Here is a 14,080-nt window from a genome sequence, read left to right on the forward strand (position 1 = left end):
CAGTTTCATTTTGCATATGCACTTTACACAACAATTTAATAGTAATTAAAAGATAAGGGGTTTATTGTGAGCTCAGGCTAGAATTTAAATGCTGGCCAAAATGACAAAGGATATTTTCTGCTAAATTTCCAGGATGGCTTTTGTGTAAATAGAAGCTGATACATTACCAGTAAACCTGTGATGTCTTGATTGCAGTGTTATTGTTTTTTTATAGTGTTGAGTTTCTTGGATTTCACATATAAATCATCACTGGGGTGTATTCTGAGCATGATTCTAGAGAAGCTGATGCTGCTGCTATGAAAAATGCAAATTGACCATCAAAAGACAAACATCTCTGTGGGGCATTTGTTATTATTTTAGTCACACAAAAAATGTAAAATGGGAGGCATATTTGGAAAAAACGTTTTACCCAATTAACCTAGTCTACTGATGAGTACTAAGAAAACTTTCACTCAGAAACAGCAGAATATTTCACACTCAATTCCCTCACCACTCAGTTCCAGGCCTGGAATAAATAAAATGAACTTTCAAATTTATTAGAATGGACTCTCAGCTCTGTTATTCACGAGATCCGTTCACTTATAACACTGTTTTAGTCTGTGTAAAAAAGGGCATTTGATCAGGGTGAACCCTCTCATTTCAGTAGACTGGTTGGAAGCAGTCATAGTTATAGAAGGTTAAAAAAGTACTTTTTTTCAGCTCAGTTTCTATTTATGCACCAGAGAATGAGTTTTAATAACCATTATCCATTAAAATCTATCATTTCAAAAACTGAGGATATTTGGATTTTCAAGATATTGTCCCTTTAAATGTCCACAACTTTCTACAACTCCACTTCACCATCAAATGAGTGTGATTTGAGCTTTAACTTAGCGCTTCTTATGCTAATCTTACACTGGGTCTCAGAACCTAGTGGACTGACCACAGGAAACCTTTGTAAACCTTATCAGTGTCTGTTGGTATTTCACTTCTATAAATTTTAGTTGCATTTAACCATTTTAGAATTTTTGGCAGATTGACGGAGCTTGTAGGTTAGCATGCTAGCTACAGCTCAGCCAGCTCAGGCTGTTGTTTCAATTAGCTAACTTAACAGCTTTATTTTACAACTGTTTTTACCAGAGTGATTCAACAGCAGCCTATGTGGGGACTAGTGAGCAAGGCAGCATACTAGGTACTGAGACACACCAGTAGAACACCATAAAACAATTGTGTAATTCTCACAGAATTAGCAAACTCCAGCTATCACAATATCAGTGGGTTATGCCTCCAAGACTACATCAGTAATTCTTATGCATGAGAGATAAAAGTACAAAGTTAAAAGCACAGTGATAATGGCGGGAGGCTGTGCCTTTGAGACAGGAAGACTAGAAGGACCATATTTATGAAGCATCTCAGAGCAAGCGGGCTAATCGAGGATCAGATCTACCTCACCGATGAAATCTGACCCTAGATCAAGTCTCTTATTTTATGTAAGACTTTAACTCAGTGGTGTTTCATTGAAACACTGGTCAACCGTACTGCAAGCAATAGTGGAGTAGCACAAACAGGTGCTATTTTTAAGATGCATATTATAATCCAAGCATGACAAACATTGAAAAAGATGGTAAGGACATTACTGAAAATGTATAAATGTCTGGAAATCCATCATCGGTCCACAGCGTCTCTTTATATTATTGCTTTGAACAGTGCAGTGACAACTCAGTCAGAGTTACTTCTAAAAATAATGACAATTATCATTCCTAGGTTACTACACATAAATCTCCTATCATTAACGCTACTTAGGCTCCTTACAGACACAGTGTTTATTTTATACAAAGATAAAGCCTAGACAGCTACATTGTTAACATCTCATAGCAAGACCTTGAACAAGGCATCCAAACTATAAGTGCTTTAGGGACGGGCTACAATGGTCAGCAGACTTCCTAAGATGCTGTAAAAAACAAACAAACATAATAAACAAATTAAAAAACCTAGTTTCCCCAACCTGAGAAGAAAGCAAATACATTGTTGAAAGCTGGTCATGTGTGCCAGTCTATGGATTTTAACATTCAGCAATAAGTTCATTTAAATACAATGTGCCTTTGACTCCAATAAAGAAACCATTGACCTCACCAAATGAAGCATGTACGTCAGCAACAGGAGGGCACTAGGTACTCATTTCTGGCTTCTATACTCTAGAATATAAATCTATTTGCTCTATGTCTCCCCACAGCAGCACATCAATTCTTGTAAGAGCCGGACACAAGGTATTTTATCTTTTGACAGAGTGAGGAAGATGGCAGTGTTTTTGTTTTGACTTGAGGAAGATGAATTTTTCAACATGGCTTTGTCCGTGTTGGTGGATGACGGATGTAGGTTTATTTCCTTTGATGGAGAACCCATTTGTACTGACACAAGGTTAGCTTTGCCATTTTCACACATCATTTGTAAAGAATAGTACTTTGTATTGAACTAGATATGGTCCGGTTGGCATAAAGTGGGGGTCACTTTGGATATTTGCCTATTTCCTGGGCTGGAATCAATAAACAACTAGACAATTATGGGTGATTTATGTTTGGGCGAAGGTAGTGTTCCAGTGATTAGCCTACAGTAGCGATAGTATATATACAAACGCTTGTTGACACCCGTATTACTGAATTCAGCTGGAACAACCACACCAATTGCATTAAGCTTTAAAAACAAGTGGCCTGATCTAGAGCAGCTGCACATGAGATTAAGTTGGTCATGCTCAATGCCAAACAACGTTCCCCCACATTGGCCTACTGTAGTGACATTACTAATGATTTTAACATTCCAACATTTACTGTAATGCCTTTCGAGAAGTAGCAAAGGGTTGAGGGAGGCTACATCTTATCCCTTTTAATTTCAAAATAAATGGTGAATTTGAAAGTGTCCACAAGCGTTTGGTCATATAATGGCTCCATAATTGGCTCCTGAAATGGTAAAACACTCGAGCCCAGCTCTTGTTTTCTTTTGGCTCATGCTTGCAGGGTTAGCATCTACTGTGTCAGAGTTCACCTGGACGGCCAATTGACGACTGCTTTGTTCGCGTTCCCATATCTATTCGTATTTAGGTAAGTCAACTGCTCAGCCTCCACTGTCCAAGCAGAGCCAATAGTCAGACTGTAGATTCGTCCTTGTATTCCTCTGGTGAAATGTAGGGGAATGCAGCTCATTGCAGATGTGTTGAGGGTTGTATGTTATCGTTATATTACAGTATGAATTTCACATTGTCTCTCTCGGCCTGCATCCTGTGAAAGTGCATCAGCTTGGCTCCTAATGCTGAAGTTCTGGTCTCTGCTGTGGCCAAGAATGGCACTTTTTCTCCTCCTCCTCCTCCTCCTCCTCGCAGCTCAGTCACACTCTCCATGTGTCTGTCTCTCTCTCTCACTCACTCTCTTTATCTCCTCCTCTGTCAGTGTTAGTTTGAAACAGGGCCTCCTCTTCTTATCAGGGATCCATTGTTTTGGGCGGAGAGGAGGGAGCTGCCAAACGGGTGGATGAGCTAAGAAAAGTTGCCGAAAGAAGCTGAGGAGAGGGAGGGGAGAAGGAAAAAAAAAAGAAACAATACATTATTCATTTGAATGGAGAGAATGCATACATACGGTGGAAATATACATCACCTGTCAAACATCTAGTCATCCCTCCCTACCAATCTATAGCACACACACCCACACAAAGACACCCACAAACACACCCACACACCTGCCTGACCTTCTCATGCTTGCAAGTTCCTCTCCCAACCCTTCTTTCCCTCCCTCTGTTAAGCTCTTTCTTTTTATGTCCGGGAAACCGATGAGTTGCTGAATGAAGGACTTTTCAAAAACACTGAAGGAGACGTTCCTCCACCCAGTTCTCAGACAAAGACTAAAGATTACATCAAAAAACAAGTTGGCAGCATCTTCAACATCCTGTCACTGATTCAGGAAAGCATGTAGCATCAGCACAGCGGCATTCTTTGTGCACAATGCCCACATGTGGAAAGCATGCAGACACCTTCCCATTTGGACAAAATCTGTAAAGGTACACTACATGTTCTGTAGGAGTGCAGAATTAGTAAACGCAGTGGGCTAAGGACCACATGGACATTCATTCATTCATTCATTATCTGTAAGCGCTTATCCAGTTCAGGGTCGCGGTGGGTCCAGAGCCTACCTGGAATCATTGGGCACAAGGCAGGAATACACCCTGGAGGGGGCACCAGTCCTTCACAGGGCAACACACACACACACATTCACACCTATGGACACTTTTAAGTCTCCAATCCACCTAACAACATGTGTTTTTGGACTGTGGGAGGAAACCGAAGCACCCAGAGGAAACCCACGTGGACACAGGGAGAACACACCAACTCCTCACAGACAGTCACCCAGAGCGGGACTCGAACCTCCAGGCCCCTGGAGCTGTGTGACTGCAACACTAACCTGCTGCACCACCGTGCCACCCACGACATGGACATGAAAAGAATAAAATGAAATTGAATGCCCTGGAGCAGCTGCGCATGAGTCTAAAATCAGCCTGCGCAGTGCCAAGCATGAACTAGTGAGATATAAATTCAATCCAGCACTGGGCTGTAGAGCAGTGGAACTGCATTTTCTCTGATGAAGACTCAATGATAATATCCATATATGGGATTTTATCTTAAAAATACAATTTCAAAATCATTGTGATGACTTGTAATAGGGTGAATAGGGTTGCTGTTGTTGCTAGGGTTGCTGAGTTCAGCAGTGCACAGACTGCACTATGTAACTTTTGGATAAGGGTAGAAAGGTTTTTCATCAGATATTTGAATATTTCTGTAAATATTTTAATACTATTCCATTTTAATTGTTTATTTATGTTTATATTTTTCTTTGGAACAGACTTGGCTTTAAGAATCATGACATCAAACTCTTGTGCATCTTCTCCAGAGCATCTCATATTTCTAAAGAGATTATGCAAACTGTGTGTCACACATTGTGTGTCCACAAGTCTTTGTGGCTGAATTCACTCATTACAAACTTTTGGGTGAATAGTTTATTGCCAAATAATTACAAACTAAGATTAGTGTAAAAGAGCAGTTCAGGTTTCACATGCCAGGGGTTTTAGTAAATGCTTTTTCCTCAACCTTCACACCAAATATGGGTTAAAATAATAACATTTATCATGATCCTTCCACACGGACACATCGCACAGATGTTCTCAACTGCTTTGGAGAGGTATACAATCTTGATGTGAGCAATTAGCATAAATCTGAGTATGTGAAATGCACCAGTGTTTTTTATTCATGGCAGGCACTGGATGTCGGAGAGAGAGGAAAAAAAAGCAGGATGAATCTTTTCATCAAGGACACAAATAATAAAAAAAAAGGTGTTAAAAAAAGAGAACTCATCTGCATACAGCACATTACAAAGGCACCAGCGTTTACCCGGATACGAGCGATGCATATTCCATAATGCAATCAGTTGACTAGAGCTGCTAAGAAAAACCATCCTGATTGCAATTTAGGAACATGATATTATCTCAGCTCCCAGAAATCAATAAGAGCCTTTTCTAATTTTGGGAACTAAACTTGGGGAAATGAAAATGAGAAACAAAGGAACCAAATGAATGAATAAAATTCCACACCAACCACCACCAACCACTGCAATGGTTCAAAGAATTGTCTCTGGGCCTGGTGTAGACTAAGCCTTTTGCACCAGTTGCACCTCAGGAACACAGAATGCATTCTGCCCATGAGCCATGTTCTGGCACACAAGCCTTAATGAAGTGTATGGGCCATTTGCATGAAAAACATGAACTGGGCTTCTTTGACCCACACAGAAATAATGCAGGAGGTTCACACTAAACTGGGGGGAGAAACAGGAAATGCTGATCACATAGAAATGTGAGTGGTATGGCACCAAGTGTAAATCAGGAGTCTAGTAAGAGTCATTACAGCCGAGGACCTTAGAGTTGTGTGAGGATGTGTAAGGATTACAGATATGAGGCTTGGTCAGAAATGGTCAAAAAAAGAACATCCGGTGAAACAGTTCATGGATGCAAGGTCACACAACCCCAAGGTAGCAACTGCAATGTACTTTCTATTCCAACAACTGTCTCTCAGAGCCAGCATTATCTTTTTTTCTGAACCCTGTGCTACAGTAAGCTCTTCAATGTGATCAGTCCCAATGCCCTAGTCTTTACCCCCACGCACAGTGAGCCTTGTGTGCCCATGACCCTGTTGCTGAGTTAGCTGCTAAAAGTTTCAGTAGTGTATAGTTACAATTCCTTTTGCGTTTGTTTCTTAATGTATAATAATTAATGTTAAATTTAAAATCCAACAAAGGATGAATGTTGTTAAATAGAATCAAAGAATCAAACCAAAAGCCATCAAACGTTTTGCTGGTCCTTCGTATCAGATTGCTGGAGCTGAACTTGCTGCCATGTCACACGACACGTTTCTGGGCTCCTCAAGATTCTCACAGGTGGGGGGTAAAAAAAAAAAAAAAGACAAAATGGCTGGCATTTGAGTTGTGAGAGTGTGTCATCTGCTTCAAAGCTTCAGGAGAAGCCCCCTGTGACCTTAAAGACATATGATAAAGGAAAGAGTGTCTCTCAACATGGCATTTAAAGTGAGTAAGAGAGAGAGAGAGAGTGAGAGAGAGAGAGAGTGAGAGAGAGAGAGAGTGAGAGAGAGAGAGAGAGAGAGAGAGAGAGAGAGAGAGAGAGAGAGAGAGAGAGAGAGAGAGAGAGAGAAGAAGAGAGTTAGTGGTGGAGGGATGTATTGTGAGCAGGAGAAGTTCAGAGAAAGGTCAGTATACCTGGACTGTGATTCTGGCCCCTGTTCCAGCTGTGATAGCTCTGTAATGAAGTCCGGGCACAAAGGGGATGGGAGTGGGGTGGCGTTTGAAAGGTTTTTGTTCAGTTTGGCCAGCAGGGGGAAAGGGAAAATATTTATGTGACCGCAGAACACCCTGTAATATTCATCCATTTCCTTCCCAAAAAAAACATGCGCCCTTGTTGTTTTCATACAGACGTTTCTGACTCATAATCTTTGGGAAAGCAAAATGAGTTCCTCTATGGAATCAGTCTAAAGCACTGTTCTCTTGTCTTGCCTTGGCCCACGTGATCTGCTCAGAGGGGATTCTCCAGTGAAAACGCCAGTCAGTCTGCACATATCTCAGACCAAGCCAAACAGCAATCATGAAACTGCTAACTTCACTAAAAGCTAGTTGAAAGCAGCAGCATTCAGGCCACAGGCGATACCTGTCCCTTCCTTAATTACTACGGAGACGAGTAACAGATGGCGAATTCTCTGTGCTCCACTATGTCTCCTCCCACCAAACAGGGACGATTTCTCAGACGATGGAGGTACAGGCCGTTTAGAGCCGGAAAAGAAGAAAAACAAACACACTGGGGTGGAGAGTTGAGCACGAGGGTGCAGGCTGGCAGATGTTGAGAACAGCCTCTGGCTGCACTCCTGGTAGGTACAGGCTGCCTGGACAGACTGAGCGATTCCTCTGGCAGGCGAGTGCAGAGAATCAGCCTAACATCAGCCTTCTTCATTTTAAGGCAGTAGTAGAGTTAAAAAAAAGATAAAATCCTTATTTACACTATTATTTCCACCTATTTCAAGCATGTTTGGGGTTTAAACTTTGAGAAGTGCTTGGCACTGGGCCATGTTCGGTCCCCTGGTTTGATGACCTCAGGCTCCAGAGCAACATAAGTAATTTGGAGATATACAAACTTAAAACGGCAGAATTTACTAGAAGGCCTTTCTACAAAGCTTTGGACATGGTGTGTGTCACATGGCGATGAACAGTAATAGCTGCCATTTTGGGAAGTTGTCTTGGCTGAACTCTACATCTGACTCTTCAGTTTGCCACTGCTTTAAGTTGACCTTAGCAGGACTTTGGAGTCCGTAACAGCAGACCTAATGATAGGGAGCATTCAGCAGAGATACAGCACTGTTCCAGATAGTTGCATGACAGCATCATAAATTCAGACAAAGAAAGAACAGAGCATTCAAGCGCCTTTCACAAGAGAGTCTATTTTCCTTTTCAGGGAAACTCAGAGCTCAAAAGGAAAAAAAATATATAAATAAATAAATAAAAAAATAGACACGAGTAAAATGCCGTCAAAAGCGCGCAAACAAAGAGCTGGTGGCTTGGACACAATAGAAGCGTTCTGTAAAGCTGAACAAAGCGGCAGCAGATGAGAAAGTGTCTGCCGAGAGAGCTGTAAACACTTTTCTCTCTCCTCCTTTTGTGCTTCAACATCGCTGGACTATTACGGTAGCGTTTTGGGCACTTATTTGCGGCAGAGGTAATAAGGGCTGGGGCTCAGCACGAATAGCAATGACGGCTTGGGGAGCATCTGCACTGCTCTCGGTTAAATTACATTTCTGAGAGAATACAGCAGGGGAGGAGGAGGAGGAGTAGGAGGAGGAGGAGGCGGAAGATGAGAGGTTTGTAGAGGGCAAATGGACTTAGCTTTACCTGTGCACTCGTTTCAAATACCTGGAGAAGCAATGTTAACGCTCGAGGAACACAGATGACATTCACAGCTCAGTTCCCAGAGAGGCACTCATGGGCAGGATCTGCTTTAATGTGCAGAACAGGTGCAGATGTTATTAACTTTAGAGATCATTAAAAATGAGGTGCATTACAGTAGGTTTAGAATCGTGACAAGGATCTCATGCTCCTCTCAGCACTGCAGATGTCTGGTGTATACCTACAAATGCAGTGGGCCCTCAGAGACATTTCTTTACCGATGGAGCACCATCCGATACTTTCAGATTGACCTGGAGTGTTTTTTGTGACCCAGAATTAACCACAAGGTATTAGTACCTGACCTCACTGTTTATCTCATGTTTAAAAGGCATCAAATCCTCTCAGCAGTTTTCCAGTATCTACTATAAGGCCTTCTCAAAGGAGTAGAAGCTATCACTACAACAAAGTACCTCTCAGTACCATTCGTTTAGACGAGGAGGAGCAGAGAGGACTCAGTAGTTTTCCATGATTCTTTAAGACAAAAAGCGGCGCACTGCCTCTGGCTGAAGGATATCTCCTGGCTTTTAAATATTCCTGTATATTAAAGATGCATATAAAGATCCTATTATATTTCATAGGAGAAAGGTTCTGATGCTGTTTGGAGAACCGTGTTGGAGTTATAGTGGAGAAAAGCTGCAAAAATAAAAGTGCGATGGCACTTCTTCTCTCCGCTATCTGTCTGCTCCCTTCACCTCTCCCCTCCCTCCACCTAACACCATCTCACCATCTGTCTGCACGGCCCTTCAGAAATCCATCACACACCCTTCCCCACACACGGAAACACTGTGAGAGACTCCAGCGGAGAGAGGAGGAAAGAAAATCAGAAAGAAAATGGGAAAAAAAGGAGAGGAAAAAATGACGAGAGCTTGGAGAGTAAAGGCAAAGACAGAAATAATAAATATTGGGAGAGAGAGAGAGAGAGGGTGAGAAGGAGAAACAGTGAGAAAGAAGTAGGAGACAGGGAGAGAAAACAGAAAGGGATGAGGACTGAGAGAGAGGCAGAGTGACAGAAGCTCAGAGAGCGAAAATGAGAAAGACACTGAGTGGAGGGAAGAAAGACAGAGAAAAAAGAGGGGAGAGGGCATGCAAAAGAAAGAAAGATAAGATGTGTAATTGAGGAGCAGAGGAAATGGCAGAAGAGAAGGGGAAAAAAGAGAGAAAGTGAGAGGTGGGGAGAAAAAAGAATGGAGAAGTAAGAACACAGAAAGGGAAGGCAAGAAAGGTGGAGAAAGACATTGGAGAGAGAGAGAGGGGTGAGAAGGAGAAACAGTGAGAAACAAGTAGGAGACTGAGGGAGACAAAGGGAGAGAAAACAGAAAGGGATGAGGACTGAGAGAGAGGCAGAGTGACAGAATATGTATAGGTGTAATTGAGGAGCAGAGGAAATGGCAGAATAGAAGGGGAAAAAAGAGGGAAAGTGAGAAAGAGGTGGGGAGAAAGAAGAGTGGAGAAGGAAGAAAACAGAAAGGGAAGGCAAGAAAGGTGGAGAAAGACATTGGAGAGAGAGAGAGAGAGAGCTGAAGGTGATACAGCAGGTGCATGAGGCTGAAGGACAGCTGGAGGGTAAACAGAAACACTTGCACATCTTCATTAATATGTGCATCACCAAACAATCTCACTCTCTCTCCTGGTGAGTGTATTCTCTCTCTCTCTCTCTCTCTCTCTCTCTCTCTCTCTCTCTCTCGATCTCTCTCTCTCTCTCTCTCTCTCGATCTCTCTCTCTCTTTCTCTCTCTCACTCTCACTCTCACTCTCACTCTCTCTCTCTCTCTCTCTCAGTTGAGCCTCAGCAAAACCACAGTAAAGAAGAGCTCTCAGTTCCACGAGCATGTCTCACTCGTTCTCCTGCTCAATATTTCATGTTTTTCTTTCGGTGCCGACCAAATCAAATATGACAGGCTGCTATAGGGGTCCTCTCTTTATATCTCCACTTGGTGGGCCATCACAAATACTTAGGCTGGCACGTCTAAGAATAAGCTGAGGATCAGCTGGCCCTCACAGCTGGCAAGACTGGACAGGCCCTCTGCTCTGAGCTTAACGTAACCTGACAGGTGATGGCAACTATCAGGAACCAAGTAATCAGCGCTGACAGTACTTTTATTTGACCCGCACGCTGCTACACCACCCCTCCACCCGTCTGGACCCTCACCCAGCCCCCCGTTCACAACTCCCCAGGTGGGACATCCTTTTTAACAGGGCAACTCAATTAGTTTTCTCTATTACGGTGCATAGGCCAGGATGTGGTGAACTGTTAAATTAAATTGCCACCCCCCTGCACTAGCAAAAGAATTCCCTGACACAGCGCTTAAATGGGCTCTAATTTGTTTCCTGTTAATGCTGGGGGCTCTGACACTAGCAAGACCTCGGCCTGTAGCTGTATGGAGCACCTGTAGCCTTGAGAAGCCCCTCACAGCACACATCTTATCCCTCATGGCTAATTACTGCCGTAGACTGTAGTAAAGAACTCATTAGACCCTTCTTTATCAATTTAAATTCAATTTACGGGAAGATCAAGCTTGGAATATATAATGAACCCATGAGATTTCATTACCAAAAAAAACATAAAGGACAGCAGCTGCAGTCTACACCTTATACCTCCACTCGCTGGTTGTTATATGAGCTATAATTCTGATATAGCTCCAGTTTCTTACACTGTGGTCAATGGCTCAGTGTCTGAACCTGTACGTTGGTGTGAAAAGTCGAAACTCTACTTCAGTAAAGTACGAGTACAGCTCTTACTCAGATAAAATGCTGAATAAATGAGTCTGGAGCAAAGGTAAATATTTAAGAGACACATTAGAATTATTGTCTGTTACTTTGACGGTTCTAGCGGAGTGGTGTGCAGGTTAATTCTACAGCTGTATAAATATGGTTTATATAAACACTTTTAAATTAAAACACTCAAAATTCTGCTGAGGTGGTGCAGCAGGTAGTGTCGCAGTCACACAGCTCCAGGGACCTGGAGGTTGTGGTTTCGATTCCCACTCCGGGTGACTGCTCCGGGTGAGGAGTTGGTGTGTTCTCCCTGTGTCTGTGTGGGTTTCCTCCGGGTGCTCCGGTTTCCTCCCACAGTCCAAAAACACACGTTGGTAGGTGGATTGGCGACTCAAAAGTGTCCGTAGGTGTGTGTGTGTGTCTGTGTTGCCCTGTGAAGGACTGGCGCCCCCTCCAGGGTGTATTCCCACCTTGCGCCCAATGATTCCAGGTAGGCTCTGGACCCACCGCGACCCTGAACTGGATAAGCACTTACAGATAACGGATGGATGGATGGAAAATTCTGCTGATGGACAAATGAAAACCCAGCAGCAATTCAAAGTCTGAAAATGTAAGGAGTGTATTTTCTTTTTCTCCTGCAAACGTTACATTATTATTTATTAAACTGAGTATTCCACAGGTATTAATTTGTAGAATCTGTAGTTTTATTCTTTTGATTTGATGCATTTATTCTAGTTAACACTCTCACAGACAAGCATCAAGTTCAAGGTTTTATTAAAAACACTCTACAGTTCAATACTCTGAGTTAAAAATAATACTCGTATGGTCTTGAAGTGCGTATATTAAAGCTGAACTTACTGTAATAGCATAAAAACAGTATAGTAAATGTTCCCCATTGGAGCTGTCAATGCAGTGCCACAGAAGTGGTGTGTGTGTGTGTGTGTGTGTGGTACAGTAGATTTCTGGCTGGAATTTGAACCTCAGTCAACGTCACTGTTACAGATCTCTACAGGTCTTAGTTGGATATCTAGAACACTGACACCATGTGCTTTCGGCAACTGTACATCAACACAGTGGATGTACAAATATATCTATCTATCTATCTATCTATCTATCTGTGCAGTCAGTGTATAGACCCGGCTTCCATAAAGCTTCTGCTAGAGAGAGTATTACATATAATGCTCCTGTAAATGTTTAACAATGATATTAATATGATGAAGCCTTTGGGAATCCATGTTCTTTGAGTTTAATCAACAACGTGGCACACACACTGGAATTCTTATTACACGGCTTTAACCTTGTTACTATGGTGTCAGAGCAGTCCTCACCTCTGCTGAGCAGCTGTAGATTGCGGACTTCCTCTCGGACCTGCAGCTGTAGGACCTGCTGCAGAACCTCCTGCCTCAAAGTCTCCTGCACAATCCCCATACGCTCCAACTTCTCACCGTTCAGCCGCAACAGAGCACGCCCTGCATAGAGCGACCAGAAGGAAGAGGACAACAGGAGAGCATGTTTAACCAGGCATAAAGTCCATAACGTTATGCTGTATGTGCTCAGATCAACACCTGCTTATCTGATATTTCTCCTGAAGTTAAGTTTATTAATAGGCAGCTTGTCCCCCTTTAGTGAAGAAAGTGATGCTTTACAGTGGAATCTGGGACATTTCTTTTTGACATTCAGCCACAACTACATCAATGAGATCAGGTACTGATACTGGATCAGAGGCCGCTGGATCACAGGCCTCGCCAACTCAATCCAGATGTATTAGATGGAGCTTGATCACTCCTGAGGACATAGTTCCATTGCTCCACAGAGCAGTGCCCTGGGGCTTCATTGCTGTGTAGCTCACAGAGTATCTCATTAAATTTCATGCTTTTCTATGGAGATTAGACAAGCTGTGTGTTCACAAATAAACGTCTCTGTCCACTTTTAAGTAGATTACTACTAAACACACTTTTAAGGGTGCTTAAACCAACCGTTTGGACACTGGACATATTAATATGTCATACTGCCATACTGACTGTAAAATCCAAAACCGTAGAATTGCTCAGAATACAAGCACAAAGCAGAAATAAACCAGAAAACGAGCTAAATATATTTAATATGTAGCCTTTAACAACACAAGACGGCAAATACATTTGGAGTACCACCATTTGTAACACCATTGTCAAACTATTTTACCACAGTTGAGGTTAGATTACATTAAACAAACACATTGATGACACCTGATGGGCTTTAATTGCCCTCTCTTTCCCCCTCCACAGTCCAGTGACCTGTTTAGACTGTCTAGACTTCACTCTACATGTTCGTTGCAAATGTCGTTAGCACATTCCTCGTCTATGAGGCCATGGAATTAACATCAGTTCCCTCTACACTCTAAAAGCTTGTTCCACTCTACAGGTGAGAGCATCTTTATTGTATTTGTGGTAGGGCCGGCTATCATAATGATCATTAAACCAAGCCTGTGCATGTCAGAGCACTAGCACAGGGGGCACATAAAGCTCTGAGCTCTTACCGTTGATGGTATGTGCTTGTCCTTCAAAAGCAGGAGGAATTTATCACCACTGACAGTCAAACTAGCACAAGGGGCATTTCATAATTACACTCGTATATCATTACGTTCTTTAATCTCCCATTCTAGCTCTGGCAGGTACATGGCCACTCCTCGATGAGTACAAAACACAGTCTAAGCAATTTATGCAATAGCGCATGCATTAGGGATCATTACCAAATCTGGTCCACTGAATGTAACGACAGGTAACAAAGTCATGTTATGTAAAGTTAGAATGTGAGGGTGTCCTTGGATCGGCTGCTGTTAATGAATATAGCCCATCGTTGAAATAGCTTGGCACT

At 42.5% G+C, this 14,080-nt stretch overlaps 1 protein-coding gene across 1 annotated transcript in view; it reads right to left on the reverse strand.

Moving 5' to 3' along the window:
• Nucleotides 1-1,409: 1,409 nt before the first annotated feature.
• Nucleotides 1,410-14,080, reverse strand: part of samd10b (sterile alpha motif domain containing 10b) — a 92,734-nt gene continuing 80,063 nt past the window's right edge. The window contains exons 4-5 of the mRNA XM_066672606.1: nucleotides 12,556-12,696; nucleotides 1,410-3,528 (exon numbers count right to left, since the gene is read on the reverse strand). Coding sequence (XP_066528703.1) covers nucleotides 3,506-3,528; nucleotides 12,556-12,696 — 164 coding nt within the window. The 3' untranslated portion in view covers nucleotides 1,410-3,505. The remainder of the gene's footprint in view (nucleotides 3,529-12,555; nucleotides 12,697-14,080) is intronic.

Source organism: Hoplias malabaricus, chromosome 5 (genome assembly GCF_029633855.1).
Source record: "Hoplias malabaricus isolate fHopMal1 chromosome 5, fHopMal1.hap1, whole genome shotgun sequence".
NCBI classification, from domain to species: Eukaryota; Metazoa; Chordata; class Actinopteri; order Characiformes; family Erythrinidae; genus Hoplias; species Hoplias malabaricus.